Source organism: Pholis gunnellus (genome assembly GCF_910591455.1).
Source record: "Pholis gunnellus genome assembly, chromosome: 4".
Taxonomy (NCBI): domain Eukaryota; kingdom Metazoa; phylum Chordata; class Actinopteri; order Perciformes; family Pholidae; genus Pholis; species Pholis gunnellus.
This window is the reverse complement of record NC_136530.1, coordinates 28772017-28789223: the sequence shown is the minus strand read 5'-3', so window position 1 is coordinate 28789223 and position 17207 is coordinate 28772017. Positions and strand designations below refer to the sequence as shown.

Genomic DNA, 17207 nt, shown 5'->3' with positions numbered 1-17207 from the left:
ACAGAGTTTTCGTTACACTTTAAAACAGTGTTTGATAGAAAAAAGCATTTAGCTGACAGTATCAATTGTGTGTTTGCTACTTTAGGTAACGTTACAACAGCTAACGTTAGCTTAGTTGCTACTTTAGCTAACGTTTCAACAGCTAGCTTAGTTGTGTAGTAACATAATGTGAAGGTGATATGTACGTTAACGTTAAGCTGACATGATATTGCGCTCAAGTGTAATGCTAGGTGAATTCAATTGTAGTAGCTTTTAGACTGTTTTAGTAGCTTGTGGACTTCACAAACATGCATGCAAATGTTAATGGACTATTTAAGGAGTGGTAGACTGGCCATGCTGATTGCCAACTGTCACGTTATATTCCTGACTGGTTGCAAGTATGTTTTTAAATATTTTTAGTATGGTAGAATTAGACAAAGCGAACTGTGAAATCACGTTCGTAAATGGTGTTACAGATGCTCTCAGACAGCAAGGGGTTAATGTTACCGTTGCAGCTCTGACACGGTAACGTTAACGTTATATTGCAGCAGCAAGCTCCCGGTAACGTTAACGTTATATTGCAGCAGCAAGCTGCCAGTAACGTTAACGTTATATTGCTGCAGCAAGCTGCCGGTCAGTCAACACAATGACGCTGAGTGGCAGACAGAGCAACAGCAGCAGCTCACTTTGTGCAAGTCTTAAGTCAGAGTTCACCAGAAGCTTCAGTAAAGTGAAAGTAATCACCAGGTTGTGCTTTATGAGAATAACTATAAGTAAAAGTAGGGTCATGTACGCAGAACTAAGATAATTAATTATTCCATTAAGAGAATGTATAATGAAGTCAGTGTATTTTTTAAGGTCACTATAGGTCCTATATATATTCTAGACATTTTTTGTAATTATTGATGTTTTGAGGGATATTTCAACAACTGTAATTCTTTTCTACAGGAGACAAGTGCTTTCAATCTTAAAGGGCTGCCATCCTCCAGGCATCCAACTTGAGGAAGATGATGGGCATCTCATTCTGAAGTATATGGTAAGTCACCAGCCACATGTACTGTTTTGTATTACAGAAAATGTTTTAAGATCCTAATATCACTAATAGTTACAACAAGTCATTGCGACAGCACAAATAACTCAGTTCACACCTGTTGAATAGGTACAGAACATTTCTGTGATTTTGAGTAACAAAAACAATGCTGATTTAACCTCATACTCGACTGTTGTCTGTATGTAATTAAATATATAACTTAAACACTTTTTTCTTTTTTCTCATATTCTCTTTCAGTATACAGGACATCAAGGAGACGACATCCTGAGAGACCTGAAGATATCCACCATGTGCATACATGTCATCAAAAGAGGGTGGAGAAGCTGGACGTTATGATGACAGTGACATTAATGCTGAAGGAGTAATCATTCTGGACAACATTGGATCCGTAGCCCGAGCTCCTTACAATGAGGCCAGGAGTCACCTATGCACTGAACACGTGAATTCATTCAGAAAGTGCTTTTGCTTTCCCTAAAAGTACTTTGACCAAAGTCAGTGCTGGATTGGTGAATTTCTTCAGCCATTCATGTGAACTCTGTTAATTAAGCTGCATTATTATTTCTGGTTTGGAGGTGATGGAGAACATTTACTGCTTGAGCCATAATGTGGTTTTGTTGTCACTATATTTACTATAATGTGAAATGCAGCTTAAGAAGGTGTTGCAGGCTGAAAAACATGTGTTGGACTGTTGTATTAACACTAGTGTGAACCCTGGACATTGTTGGGGCTTGTTTTTGTGAGACATTGGGTATTATATTCAATGCATCCTTTTGATGTACGTGTTCGCTGTCTGGCAGCTATGGTACTGGTGCATTGTTTTTTTGTTAGCAATGGCACTGGTATAAGTAAATGTCCTGCATTCCAAGTCTTAAGTAAAAGTGTTGTCAGCAAGTATTCTCATCAAAATGTACTTTTACATTTACTGCACTATCAAAAGTATTGTAAGCTTTCAGAAGAATGTTAAAATACAATATTTACCTCTGAGATGTATGGGAGGAGAAGTGGAAAGTATAGCATAACATAGAAATACTCATGTAAAGTAAAAGTACCTTATATTTTTATGTAAGTACAATACTTGAGTAAATGTACTTATTTACGTTGCTGGTAATGAAGATAATAAAATTGTAAAAAGTGAGTATTTTTGTTTGCTTCATTTGTGTAAACATGGAATGTATTGAAAGTTAAGACTAGTAATAGCTAAAAATGTTTAACTAAATCAAACTTAATTTTAGTTTGTAGAAATGAAACCATTAAATTGATCTCAATCTACTAAAACAAAAAAGGTAAATAGTAAATGAGGTTACATAATACATTTGAGTATACTGAACATGAACATAGTGAGTAAACTTTACTCAAAATAGTTGAGGTAAAATTATGAACATAAATTAAGTAAAGTCAACTTAAAATATATATCTGGATTTAGATACATTTATTTCGTGCAACCACTTACCTAAAAAAAATTAAGTAAATCCAACACAACATTTTTTTCAGTGTATCAAATGAGACTGGAGAGTGAGACAAACAGGCGTCATATTTACAGCCCACCAAGCCCCAAATGTCAGTGAAATCCATCTCCACCTGACGGACCAGACTTGCTCACCGTATAATAACACCTTAGATACATGAAGTGTTGAGCAGTTACCGTCTATGTGGCCACTCTTCTTTATTTCTTTTAACACATCATATGTTAGAGGCCTCTCTGTTTCCTGATCTGCTTCTGTTTTAATTCACTGTTGCTACAAACTCCTTTTGATTTCATTCAGTAAATTCTTCTAATTCTTCTTTGCAATTTGCGTTTACTGTTAAGCTACTTTCATTGAAACCCAATATTTCCCACATACTATTTTATAATATTAAAAGATGTCCAGCATCTCACAGATAAACCTTCTCTGTCCCGGTGGCTTTATGTGAAAGGTCTTGCAGGAAGTGATGCATGTTGTTGACTGTAGCTGAACAACAATCCAAAGATGTAAATGATGAAAACAGTGTTTGTGTCCAAACGTGAAATGGTGAGTATGACATGACTCTGTTGTTGTACTGAAGGAATGACTGCTGTGGAAATAGACATTATACTAAATTTGTGAGACATTATAAAACAGGTCATTCTGATGGAGGGAACAAATATAGATTAAACTCATACTCAAATCCACACAGCAGAAAAATATAAGCAAACATCAATTCATTTGTGCAGGATCAATATTCAGGTATGCATATACCTGAATATTGATGTAAGTAAGGACCAGAAACCATAACAACTGAGATATATATATATATATGAATGATCTGGGTCAAATCCCTCTCAACCGCTCTGACTCGTATGAGGCAAAGTCTCACTGAAATCATCCACTCTTTTATTCAGTAGTTGTATTGTTCCTGTGGCGTCAGGTCGTTCTTGTAAAAGCTAGAGTTGTAAATCTTGAGAAACTAGCGGTAAAATGATCCAACCTAAAAACTAGCACAGTGTTGCCAACTCTTTTCAAAAGCAGCAGTAGAACAAAAAGTTGCCAAATCGAGCAAGAAAGCAACAGTGACGGCCGTCCCTTCAGGCCTCCCTCCAAAGACCCTCCCCCACTCACTTTTTATTTTTTATTTATTGATTGCTGTCGTGATGTAAAGACAAGATAACCAACTCTGACTTTAACGAACTAAAGCTACAATAAAAATATTTTAACCATAAAAATAGTTCATTCCCCTTTACTCTCTGTCTTTGGAAAAGTGTCTTCTTTTCTTTTTTTGTGTTGTTACTCATTTACTTGTTTACCTCTTATGTAATGACTCAGATGTATTTACAATGCATTCTATATGTTCAATCAGTTAATGATGCATAGTATTAGATTCATTGAACTAATGAATTCTATTGAATTGAATCATACACTTAAGGTGTGTTCACACCAAACGCGATGAACGCGGCGCGATTACATACAAAGTCTATGTACAGACGCGATGAACGCGATGGCGCGATCGCGCGTTTGGCGCGGCGCGTTTGACGCGTCAAAACGCCGAAACGCCCCAAACGCAGAAGTTGAAATATTTGAACTTCTGCGAAAAAATCGCGTGACGCTCCAGCGCGATAGCCAATCAGCGTTGAGTTGCTCTCCCGGTCATCAGTGAAGTCCTGCCGTTGCTAAATCAGAAAATAAATGCTGTAGCCGCCATGTTCACCCAGAGCTCTACGATACCTCATATCAGTAGAGACCGGACCAAACTATGTGTAGACATGTGTGTGTGTAAACCATATGGTACAAACAATGAATAGACGCTGCCGTATTTACGTCTATATGACGTTATCGTGAGTGTTGATGGAGCTGCTATAATGTTAGCATAGCCTAGCACCGATCGATCCGAGCTTCATTGATAAAACAAGTACAAATGGGCATCATTACGTAGTTATTTCAGAGTCCCTTTTTGTCGGTTTATTGCCGTTAAATCACAGCCAAGTCAGTTTATTTTGTGTTCATACAGCTGTAGTAAACAGCCGACGTGTGGCTCGCTAGACACAGTGAGCTCGATGAAATCCACGGAGCTCCTCCGGACTATGTTATGAACCAGACATGACTGCGTTTAGTTCCCCGTGATATCTGGGACTTCCACAACACGTACTGAGCAGAAATAGAGGTTATTTTTCTACGGTTGATGGCGGACAGTTGAACAGCTTTCAGGCCGATAAGCCACGCCCCCTTTTCGGCGCGTCCAGCGCGATGGACGCGATGCACGCGAATGAACACAAATAGTCCCCGGCGATGCCGGCGGCCCGATGAACGCGATTCGCGCCGCGTTCATCGCGTTTGGTGTGAACACACCACAACGTGGTGCAAATACCCAGCCCTAACCCAAAGCCGGAGGGCCGAGTACATGAGAAGCTCTTCCTTTTCCTTATCGTCCTCTGTGGACCCTGCTCACTGACCAGTCATGCAGATCCGTGGCTGCATAGTACACATACACGCACTGACAGGTGGTGGTCATTTATCAGACAGACTATAATAGGACCATTAATCCAAGCCAGTGGAATGAGGTCGGAAATACCCTGAGTCACCAAGCCCTCCCAGCAGGCTGGCTCTGCAACTCAGCTCTGTGTGTGTGTGTTTGAGTTTGTGTGTGTGTGTGTGTGTGTGTGTGTAGCCCAGCACACAACGCTTGTTTACTGTCTCTGCAGGTGAAGCCCAGTGATGCAACACTGACTCAGCGGGTACCAGAGATCTTGTTTCCATGGCGCAGCGTGGTTGTCAGGGGCGATGGCACTCTGAGGCGGGTGAAGAGGGACTGGGTCATTCCGCCTATCAACGTCCCAGAGAACTCACGAGGACAGTTCCCAGAGGACCTAGTCAGAGTAAGACACACACACACACCCACACACACACACACACACACACACACACACACACACACACACACACACATACACACACGCATTAAAGCAAGTCCGTCTTACTGTAGCTGTGAGGACTTTTTGTTGACTAGCCCCAAAGCAGGGAAATAAGTATGTAATGTTCATTCCGAGGGAAATACAATGAGCTTCACATAGAAGCAGAGAGCATTAAAGGCACGTACACGTACAACCCTAACTGTAATTAAAACAGACAGCCACAACAAGATACAACTAATCAAATGCACAGAAGACGAGGGGGATGTCGTCGGTCTGCTTTTAAATGTTAACAGCGAGGCGGAGCTGATGCAGTCTGACAGAATATTCCATCAGCTGGGAGCACAGAAACCAAAAAGCAGCTTCTCCAACTTTGCATTTGCCTTGCAACACCCAAAAGGCCCACGCCAGATGACCTCAGAGGTCTGACAAAGCCTGTCAGAGTTGTATTGGGAACAAAAGGCGAAGCACGACTGTTTGAGAAAAAGTTAAATTTCAGTGTGAATTCCTGAATCAACTGCAAGCAGACGCGGACATCTGAGAAGTGGTGCAACATGATGACATGTTTTCTCTCTTGTTAAAACCCCAGAAGCGGCGTTCAGAAAGTCGGCCACGCTGTCTCTGTAGGTTGAACAGTGAGGAGCACATTGCAACAAGCAACTGCAGATAAAAGCAACTACTTTTCATCCAGCTGTGACAAGAAGCCTCTTACTTTAGATACATTCGAATTCAGTTTGAAGTTGCCGGCACGGCCTTGGACGTAAGATCCCCATTAGCAACTACACTGTCTGGTACTTTACAGGTACTTTGAATACCAATAGAACCATATCTTTTGTAACTAAGGCTTACATTGTGGTACAATCCATAATATGTCGTCCATGCACTCTAGTGCAAACTAGTGATTTAATGTGACTCAGGCTTCCATTGCACAGGACTGCATAGTTATGCAACAAACACTGTGTTGTTGGATGATGATGAAACATTCATGAACTGAAGCAGTAGACCAAGAACTGACCCCTTGGGGACTCCACATACGATGTCAAACTCTAGGCATGAAGTTCTTAAGAGATGTACAAATAACCAAGCGAGTAGTGTCCTACACAAGCAAACCCAGTCTCAGGCTTTCCTTGAGAGCTGCAGAGCCTTCACCCAGAACAGACATGTTGTTGAGACCACAACTGACCCCCATCTAGAACGTTTTCACTAGCACGTGTCGGCAACAGATACACTCATTTTAATTTATGCAGCTGTCCGCACTGGCTCCGTGCAGCTAAACTGCAGTTCACTATGCAACGTTTGATGTTGACTGTTTAACACGTCCTCTGATCTGAAACTGTCAGTTCCCTTAGCTCTTAGCTCTGTTAACTGTATTACCCCGGTTAGCTAACAGCTAACTAGCTCTCCTTCCACCCTCATAAGGAGATGTGCTCTCTCTACATGCGATTGTCTAACCCAGGTGTGCAAATCGAGAGAAGAACAATTCCTAATCCAAAACTGAAACTAAAGTCCAAAATGAAGCGGTTGTTGATCATTTGCCCCTACGAGCCACTTAATAGTAGTGAGGAGTCAGCAGCCCATTACGCTATAAAACAGTCAATAGAATATGAATATGAATATGAATATGAAGTGTGAATAACTGTGTGATAAAGGACCTCTTGTGGTTGCAGTTATAAATGAGCGAGGACAATATCAGGCTGATGGGTCCAGCAGTATTCCAGATTAGATGTGGACAGACACAGAGATGCACACACTACCGGATACCTAATCTCCTGGAGGGTGTCGTAACTAATGTGTAATTTGAGAATGGAATTTCATTCTGGACCTCGGCGAGCAGTATATGTAACAAAACGATCTAAGCAACTAGCTTTTTGGAGCTCTATAAGTGAGCTTTGATTATTTTGTGAGATAGACTGCTCCCAAATATGGACGCACTGACTCAAATAGCTGGATTAGCTAATTGAGGCGGATGCAGTGTCAGATTACCTTGTTCTGAGGAAAACTTGTTAACTAGAAAATGCATTTCCTGCTGAAAATGCATTGGAATGCTGAAAGCTGAATTGAACTGCGAAAACATTGCTGAAAATAGATATCCAATTAAAAAAAAAGCAAAAAGCTTAATAATTCAAACTGTACTGCGCAGTTTAGAGTGCGTGATGTCACCGCTAGAGTGAAGAGGAGCTTGAGATTCTTGTGAAAAAAATATTTGTCTTTTGCCATTGACTCCACAATTTTCACTCTACATGCATAATTTTGGATGTAAAAGTAGCTAATCTTGTCGTTGTCGTATAAAAGTGACTGTGGAATCCCACAGATTTCCACATTTGGCAGAAAGTCACTTAATTGAGAGGAAAACCAACTTTCTGCTCCATTAGACTCCATGTTAAATCTGACCACTCATTTCTCAAAGAAAGCAGACGGTACCACTTTTGTATATTGCTCTGGAGCTCACATTTTTAACACCACAAACATAAAAAACACATCAGCGCGTTCGCCAGAGTCTTATCTTTCTCACGGTATCCATATTTTGGCATTCAGACTCCTGCTTTTTGTTAAAAGGAGGCAGGAGTTTTGTTCAAAATCACTGTTTACTGTAACGTTTCTTAATCAGTCTGCCTCTAACACCAGGTGCGTCCTCACCATGGCAACCAGTTACACACACTCACGCAGGCTCTCTCTGTCTGTCTGTCTCTCTACACACACTGTCTCTCTGTCTGTCTGTCTGTCTGTCTCACTCACTCATTCTGTCTCTCTCTATCTTTCTGTCTTTCTGTGTCTCTCTCTATCATACAGTCATTCAAACCCCCCCCCCCCCCCCCCCCCCGGTTTTAATAACCTCTGTGTTTGTGTCAAACATTATGAATATGTCTCCTCTCCCCCTCTCTCACCCACCCAGTCCCACCCTTTCAAAATAAAAGCCCCATAGATTAACTGTATCTTAACATGAAGCTCAGAATGAGGTTCGTACAGAAATGATGGGAGCGTTATTGTTGCAACTTTTTTGAAGCCATCGTTCCTTTAGGATGACATTATATGCCAATTTTTTACTTCACTGAAAAAAGATGTATAGGTTGTTCTAACTATGACATGGCTGTGCTGCTTTGAAAATGAGAGCTTGCAATATATCACTCACAGCTCGACCAATTCACATCACTAGTACTGGATCTTAAACCAGTAAAGTGTTTATGATTAGCTAACAAATCCTTGTCCTGCTGGATGTGTTTTAGATCAGTTGTGAATGTTAAGGGCTTCTGTTAACATGAGTACAGGGATATTATGAGGAACACATAGAAAATCCTTCAGATAACACTGCTCTCTCTTTCAAGTGGATCATATATTCAACTGAAATGATTGTTATCGGTAAAAGGTGCCACGTCCATATTCATCCTCTGTCTTTTTTGTTGTGTTTTGTGTCGAGCCCTGTCTCCCCAGCGCTGCTTCTCTCCTCTCGGCTGCGATCACATGGACAGCGTGCGGTGCACCAGACGTCTCAGTTTATTTTTGACTTCAGCTCAAATCACATTTTCTGTAATCATATCGCAGCAGCCTCAAGCCTTTGCGGAATGTTGCCTGCGCGAGCCTAAAGTCAGACTGACGTACGAGACACATCCAGGTCAAACTCTGAAAGATTAGTTTATCTTGTATATTATTGTAGTTTTACCTTTAAACAGGCAGCTGTGCTTACTGGGACAAAGTATCCCCCAAAATACACTGACATCAGTCGATACAGCAGATGAAACGAAGAAGTGAAATATTTATTTTAAAACTTACTCTATTACTTATCACTAACCACATTCATTGTTCCAGCTGTAAACTCATTTAAAATACTTTTCCTCCCCCGTCTGTCCTTCTTCAGATCCGCTCAGACCGGGATAATAACCGGATGCTGCGGTACAGCGTAACGGGCCCCGGGGCCGACCAGCCTCCAACCAGCATCTTCATCATCAACCCAATCTCGGGCCAGCTGTCCGTCACCAAGCCTCTGGACCGAGAGCACATCTCCAACTTCCATGTAAGACTCTTCACACCGTCACAGCTGAGGTCAATGTTTCAGTCCGGGTTCATTTTTACTAACTGACAACTTCAATGTGTCTTTTTTTCAGTTTTTCTAACGGTGTGTGTACACCAAATGCGAAACAAACTTTTTTGTGCGTGATTACATTGCAAAGACACATATTGGTTGAAATGTTTCAGCTTGACCAAGAAATTTTCATGAGAGATTCTCCTCCTGTCGTCGCTGACCTCCGGACATTGTTGAATCAGAAATGGCTGAAAAACAAATGCTCTAGAGCTCTGGGTTAGTTCCCCATATATGTATATGGATGTATGTGTATGAACCATAGACTATGGTATTTTATGGTATAAACAATAACGTTGCTGCTATATTTATGATGACATTATTTCAAGTCTTGATGAAGCAGCTACAGCATAGCCTGTTACCCATAGATCCAAACTCCATTCAGAAAACTATCATTTTAACAGTCGTTTGCAAGTCGTCTTGGGTACAGACCTGACAAAGCATGCATACAGATTATGTAGTTATGTAGTTATTTTGGCTTCCTTTTGATCTATTACTTGCAATTAAATCACAGCATAATGTGTTTATTTGGAGTTCATTCCGACTTCCACAACATGTACAAAGCAGCAATAGTGGATATTTAGGCCATGGTTGATGAACTGTTGGTATCTAGCCGGAGGTAAGCCCCTCCTCCTTTCAGGCACATCAAGCGTGAGTGACGCAAATAAACACAAGTCAAACTTTTCCTTAAAATATTAAAAAAGTTGATCCTAGATGGGTTCAACTAGGACTTTGAAACTGGATTGAAATCACACAGAATGCAATGTAACAGCGACCGTAACGCAGTGTAGTTACTGATTTACCTCTTGCTTCATTTGACGGCTGAATCTGCTCTCAGTCTGCCTCACCCCCTCTGTCGCATGTCATCCCCCCCAAAGTGTTTATTTTCCTCCTTGCTGTCACTTTCTGCTGGTTATGTTCTCCCTCATCCACAGAGATGAAGAGGAATTCTTTTTTTTATAGACTCGTGGTGTTTGCTCACTATATCTACAATCACATAGACCTCTGAGAGCAGAGTCTAACCTTTTGATCTGTAGGAATGCACATACACACGACTCACACGGGGAGTGGAAATCTGGAGTCACAGCGGGGTAATTTGCATTTAAGCTGTCTGATGAATATTCATGTGATTGGATGTAGTTGTCAGAGCAGTGAGCTGGGATGTTTATTCATGAGGGAGACCTTGGCTCTTGGAGAGCCTCATACTGATGCCACGTACGCTGTGAAGGAACGGCTTATCGAGGGGTCCAAGGCTGATCAATAGCGACATTCAGCATCTTTGACCGTCTTATGCTAAATAAATACATTACACAAGCCTGCTGTTTTAATTGGGAACACCAAAGACGATTAATAACAAAAAAAGATTCTCCCTTTCCAAAGTGACATTATGTTCATTGAAGTTGTATAAAACGCTGGAATGTTCTGAGACATGTTTTCAATGCTCTGCAACGATTGTTCTTTTGCAGTAGTTTTCATGATTAGAATATTCCACTCTGAGATGAATTTAAAAGCTGAAAATTGATTGTATTATATTCTTTTTTGTAGCGCTCATGCTCAGACCTGCGAGGGCAGCTCACAACACATCCTGAGGAACAAACAAGTACAACTTGAAAAAGAGTCAGGAGCTCTCGAGGTGATGCACACGCTCTGAAGGGCTCCTGCATCCTAAATAGCAGCTAAATATTGATTCAAATTCTTTTTACCCACAATCCACCATCCATTTGTTTGATTACCATGACATTTTGTGGAAATATTCAAAGCTCACAGGGAATGAATCCTACTGAATGATCTTGCATTGGTGATCCTCTGACACCAGCAGGTCTAAATACTTTGGTTTATAACTTAATGCCATGGAAGTGAAGCCTAGAATCCCAGATCTTGAACTATTGGTGTCATATGGAGTCAGAGACCACACCGTAGTGAGCGGGCGGTGGAGCCCTCGCAGAGATGGGCAAAAATACATCAAAATGTATTTTGATATAAAATACAAAATACCCCCAAATAAATGTATCACAACAAAATACAAAATACTGGTGCCAGAAAATGTAACAAAATAGATGTATTTTGTATTTAAAATATAGGAAATACTTTTTTCTGGATTTTCTGTTTACTCACAATTTGGTATAGCAGAGCATTCCGGTTTGGGCTATAATGTACACAAAGCTCTGGTGAACCCCACAAAAAGGAAGAACAGTCACAGAATGTTAGTGTAACTAAGCAAAGCTATTAAAAGACAACAACTTGATTGATTATGTATATATATGTTTGTATTAATGGGACTTAACAGCCCATAAACTTTCTTTTGTATCAACAAGAAAATATTCATCACATATTACATACAAGCTCCCAATCTCCCTCTTCCTATAGCTTGCTACTCGACTGATAAGTTAACTTGCTAAACACTGGCTATGCACTAGCCTAGACAGCATGCTAGCGTCATTAGCATGTTAGCATCGATCGCTAGCTTGATATTATAACCATCACCATGTATATACAATAGGCTATGTAGCCAGACCCAGACATAAGTTATACATCAAGCTAGTTGACATCTGTCACACTCAGATAAAATATTTAATTTGACAGACAATCCGTTGAACTTGAAGATCTGAAGACTGAACTCGTGAACTGTTTTTTGATTCGTGGAGAAAGTATTTTGAGTATTTTAAATACAAAATTACTCCAATCTAAAGTATTTTTTTACAAATTACATTCGATTTTTAAAAGGCCCTATCAAATACAAATGACAAAATACTCAAAAGTAATTGAAATACGTATTTCAAATACAAGTAATAGAAATACTGCCCATCTCTGAGCCCTCGGTATGGTTATCTGCTGAGATCTGACATCCCTAAACCCCCTTAGCTTCCTGCATTAAAATGCCCTTCATATCCAAAATGTTATCAAAATATGATATAACCTAATTTTATTTATGCCTGATAGTATTATGTGTCTCCAGTGTCCACATTGAGACACAATCGCGACGTCCCGCTCAAGCGAACGGACGTCATCCCCGTCTTGTTTGCGGTGCAGCCAGGAACGCATTGTAGCCATTCTCTCACCATTTGCTCAGCCATTGCTCCATAAATGGGTCAGTTTCCGATATGCATTGCCATCTTTGGCTTTGTTCGCTTTTGACGGACCAAATTGAAAGCACACTTGGTCTCGTTTCAACTCCATCCACGAGTGTCTTGAATATCCATTTTTACAAGCTTTCTTTTTGCTGTCTCGCTATTAGCGTAGCTCGCTAACATGCTGACGGTTGCACACGTTTACGCATTATCGGGCCAGCAAGTTGTTGAATGTGGTTTGAAAACACAAAGTACATTTACACTTGTAGTCCAATGCCTCCCTCAACACCTCCGGAGGTGGTTTGGCTGATCGGAACACAATCCGTCCACCTGTACTTTCATGTGGTCAAGCACATGATTGCAAACTGATTACCCAAAACACATTTTAATGCGAGGCGTAAAGGGGGTCTCCGGGTCTACCACTGAAATCACCTAATCCATCTTATTGAAAGGAATCTCTTCTCTGCACTAGTGATACCGTTTGACTAAACAGTTTAAAGCAGTGTGTGGGTGTGTGTGTGTGTGTGTGTACGTACAGTTGCGAGCCCACGCGGTGGACCTAAATGGGAATCAGGTGGAGAACCCCATCGACATCGTCATCAACGTCATCGACCAGAACGACAACAGACCAGAGTTCACACACACCATCTTCAACGGCTCTGTACCGGAGGGATCTAAACCTGGTAAACACACACGCTTGTTGTGGATTGAATCGAATCCCTCGTCACCGACATATCTGTGTTGACTCGCTGTGTGTTTCGCTTGCAGGATCCTTTGTTATGACAGTGACATCAGTGGATAAGGACGATCCAAAAACTGCAAATGGTATGCTGCGCTACAAGATCCTCTCCCAGAATCCCCAGAGCCCCTCCTCCAACATGTTCACCATTAACAACAAGACGGGTGACATCATCACCGTGGCAGCGGGCCTCGATCGGGAGGTGTGTGTATGTGTGTGTGTTTGGGTGGACATTTTGTAAGGCTCATGCCTAAACCCACATGAAGCAGCTGCCTCTCAGCCTGTGAATGTCTGCCCAGCCTGCAGTATCTCCTGCAGTGGAACGACAGCTTGTGGCTTCTTTTCTTGCATCAGTAGATCCTACAGAATGTCCTGTCATGCTGTTTGCATGCCGGCAACGGTTGTTTTGAAGGATTTTGAGGCTCGAAAATCCATTGAGTCTGCCTCTTACTTTTTGGTTGTGTAAGTCTCAGGGGAAATCTAATACATCTTAAACATTTTAACACATAATTAGAAACACGACAATCGTGTCTCTATATCCATTAAACATGGCTCCCACTAATCCTCAAAGAATAATTCCTTCATCTTTTTGTATCAGTGCCTTTTGTAAGTAAGGTCTTAAAAATAATTAAAAACCTTTCGTTTTAGAAAAGGAAGCATTAAGTTTACCTTGTGTAGAAAAGATTATTATATTATATTATATTATACTATTTTCCTCTTAAATGAATTTATTTTTCTGGGTTGATATCTTTATTTTGGTGTTGTGCACATTACATACCTAGCCCTCATGGGTTTATAAGACACCAAAAGTACAGCTGCAGTTGACATTCAATTACAAAATGACAAAAGCGCTCGATCTTAAACAAAATATTTTGTCTTCTCTCCTTCACATAAAGTTCTGCCCTATCGTTGTATGAGACAATACCTTTGTGATTTTAGTTGACACCATATATCAACAGACCATGTTTCTCTATGCATGAGAAACAGTTTGGTCCTAATCCCCGGAATATCACAAAGTAACCTGTTCTGGAAAATGCATGACAAATCGTTCATATTAAGCAGCGATTTGAAACCCTTAGCCCATGGATGGCCATGCAAAATGTCCAAATGAAATATCTTTTAATACAAGTAAATTATTGAAAATATGTGCAGAACCTCTGTTAAATCTAACAGTCATTAACTCTGTGAACACTGTAGTTAAGCAGACCTGATGGTGACTGAGTCATCAGCTGTGATGGGGCCTTGACTGAAAGACATTCTACTTCTGTCAAACATCTTTAATTACATTGATATCCAAGTCTTTTGATTTATGCTCCAATATTCAAACTTGTTTGAAGTATTGGGTCAGCTGCTGACTCCCTTTGTTCTCTGTTTCCAGAAAGTCACCCAGTACACCCTGATCATCCAGGCTACGGACATGGAGGGGAACCCCACCTACGGCCTGTCCAACACGGCCACCACTGTCATCAGGATCACCGACGTCAACGACAACCCGCCTGAATTCACCACCGACACAGTAGGTCCACACACACACACACACACACACACACACACACACACACACACACACAGAGGGAGTGTCATTGCTCTGAAACATCCAAACGGGGGTGTGAGGTGCTGATGCTTTGATTGGCTGAGGCAGATGGAGAAGGAGTGAAAAGCCAATGAAACGACCAACATGTTTATGTTGGTCAGGAGGAAGCAGTGTTTGTGGGAAACATGGTCTTTATTCTGGGAAACAGGAGCAACCATCTCCAATTTGATAATCAAGATAATCTTATTACAGCAGCAGAGTGGATAGTGCAAACGAACAAACAAGAGACATATGTAGAAAAACAAGATCAAAACATGCATAATAAATACATTATCACACAGTAAAGGTATACCAAATAAGTAAACAAACGTAAAAAAAAAAAAAAACTAAAGTTGTATATTCCTGTTTTACAAAGGGTCTAATGTATTCCTGTTTCCTGTCAATGTGACACATTGGTGTCTGTGTTTTTGTCCGCCTCTCAGTTCTTTGGGGAGGTCCATGAGAACAGGGTGAATGTGATCGTGGCGAACCTGACTGTGACGGATAAAGACCAGCCCCACACTTCAGCCTGGAGCGCCGTGTACCGCATCATCGCCGGAGACCCCACCGGACGCTTCTCCATCCCCACCGACCACACCACCAACGAAGGCCTGCTCACTGTGGTCAAGGTGGGATTTGCTCTCATACTGATATGTGTTGTGGATATGCCCAGACTGTAGGTGTAACCGGCAAAAAGCCATAAACCAACCTCCAAAATGACGAGGAGGAATTGTAAATAAACTGTAAACTCATATCTCATATTCATGGACTACTTTATTACCTTTGTACAAGAACTGTAAAGAAACTAGTCAATTCAATTATTAAATGCATTATAAAGAAACAAAGGTTGAATATACTGTAAAACAAATTATTTGGCTGCAAAATGTTTACTAAAACGAAGATTTTGAAGACCTCCTGTTTCTAAAACATTTTAAAGGGAATTGTCCTCCTTCATATCCCTACGCATGTAACTAGTGTTTTTATCAGTGAACTATTGGTGACAGTCACATGATCCGCTGCACGCGACAAGTTACAATAATTCGATTGCAACCACTATGGCGAGTATAAACTAGGCTTTAGTTCACAAGAGGGGTGTCTATTGATGTATTTAATGTTGTTGAACAAAACGTTTAAATCTCTTAAGCTTCTGTTAACCGCAAATGTTATTTCAGGCATCTAACCAAAAACACTTTCCAAAAACCCAGTGACTTTGAGACGAGGGAAGCAGAGGTGCAAAAATGCTGAGTCATTTAAAGGTTTTGGGACTCATTCCTCAGTACAGAAATAGTAACTAAATATTTCATGATCATACACAATGAGCGTTCCAAACATATATAATGTCAAAAGTGAGGTTTGATATGATATGGAGCATTGTGATCCTTCACGGTAATCGTATTTTTTGGGGGTTCAAATATGTCTTTGTAACAAATTATGGGATCGGTACTCGATACATTCGGGATTGGTATCTGGAAGGAAGAAATGGTATTTGAACAAATCTAGTTTTATCCCACTAATGTTTATGTCTTTTTTTTTCATTTTATATGTCCTACTCATCATAGCTCTATCTTACCATATGGAAGAGCAAACTATATTTTTATAATTTGTAAAGTATTTTAGACTCCTAATCACATTCAGCATGACTCGTTCCTAAGGTGGCCCATGTAGATTTTGTTGGACCTCCAGTGAATTGCATCACTATCATCCTATCTCACCCTTCTTCTGTCCAGCCCATAGATTTTGAGCTGACCCGTTCCTTCATGCTGACGGTGGAGGCAGAGAACGAGGTTCCACTGGCCCGTGGAATCCACCTGCCTCGGCAGTCCACGGCGACTGTCTCCGTTCGGATCCTGGACGTCAACGAGAGTCCAGAGTTCAGCCCCAATCCCAAGTCCATCAAACTGGAGGAGGGTCTGCCTGCGGGGTCACTGCTCACCACCTTCACTGCACAGGACCCCGACCGCTTCTTGAGACAAACTGTCCGGTAAGAACACACCAGCTGGAAGCTGAGACTTTAGAGACTTTCCTCTTAGTTAGATAGTGAGTTCACAGAATTTCAGTTGTAAGTCAAAATATTATTAAATACGTGTATAATTAAAATTATTTAACTAAAGGTTGAGCTGGTTTGAATAGTGTTAAATATATCTTTCACTGTGTTTTGATAAGAAGAACCTTTGAATATCTGTATGCCTTTTCATTTTCTAATTTAGCCTTGCATTTATTAGAATTCATTCTGAAGTCACTGAAAATGACTGTCATTGAAAAGGTACGACTGAAATGAAATTAGCTTATTAGTATGCGTTTAATGCAACCTAGGACTCGGTTACATTATTGTTTAATCTATTCATACTGTGCACATCTTCAT

The 17207-nt window shown here is 40.8% G+C and overlaps 1 protein-coding gene across 1 annotated transcript in view; it reads left to right on the top strand.

Moving 5' to 3' along the window:
• The window catches only part of LOC306695238 (cadherin-2-like), a gene marked incomplete at both ends in the record, with an annotated part of 83081 nt that overhangs the window by 36578 nt on the left and 29296 nt on the right, over nt 1–17207 (top strand). Inside the window, 7 exons of the mRNA XM_079158434.1 lie at nt 5184–5357; nt 9244–9399; nt 13072–13216; nt 13302–13474; nt 14651–14788; nt 15289–15474; nt 16573–16826. Of these exons, the coding sequence (XP_079014560.1) occupies nt 5184–5357; nt 9244–9399; nt 13072–13216; nt 13302–13474; nt 14651–14788; nt 15289–15474; nt 16573–16826 (1226 nt within the window). The remainder of the gene's footprint in view (nt 1–5183; nt 5358–9243; nt 9400–13071; nt 13217–13301; nt 13475–14650; nt 14789–15288; nt 15475–16572; nt 16827–17207) is intronic.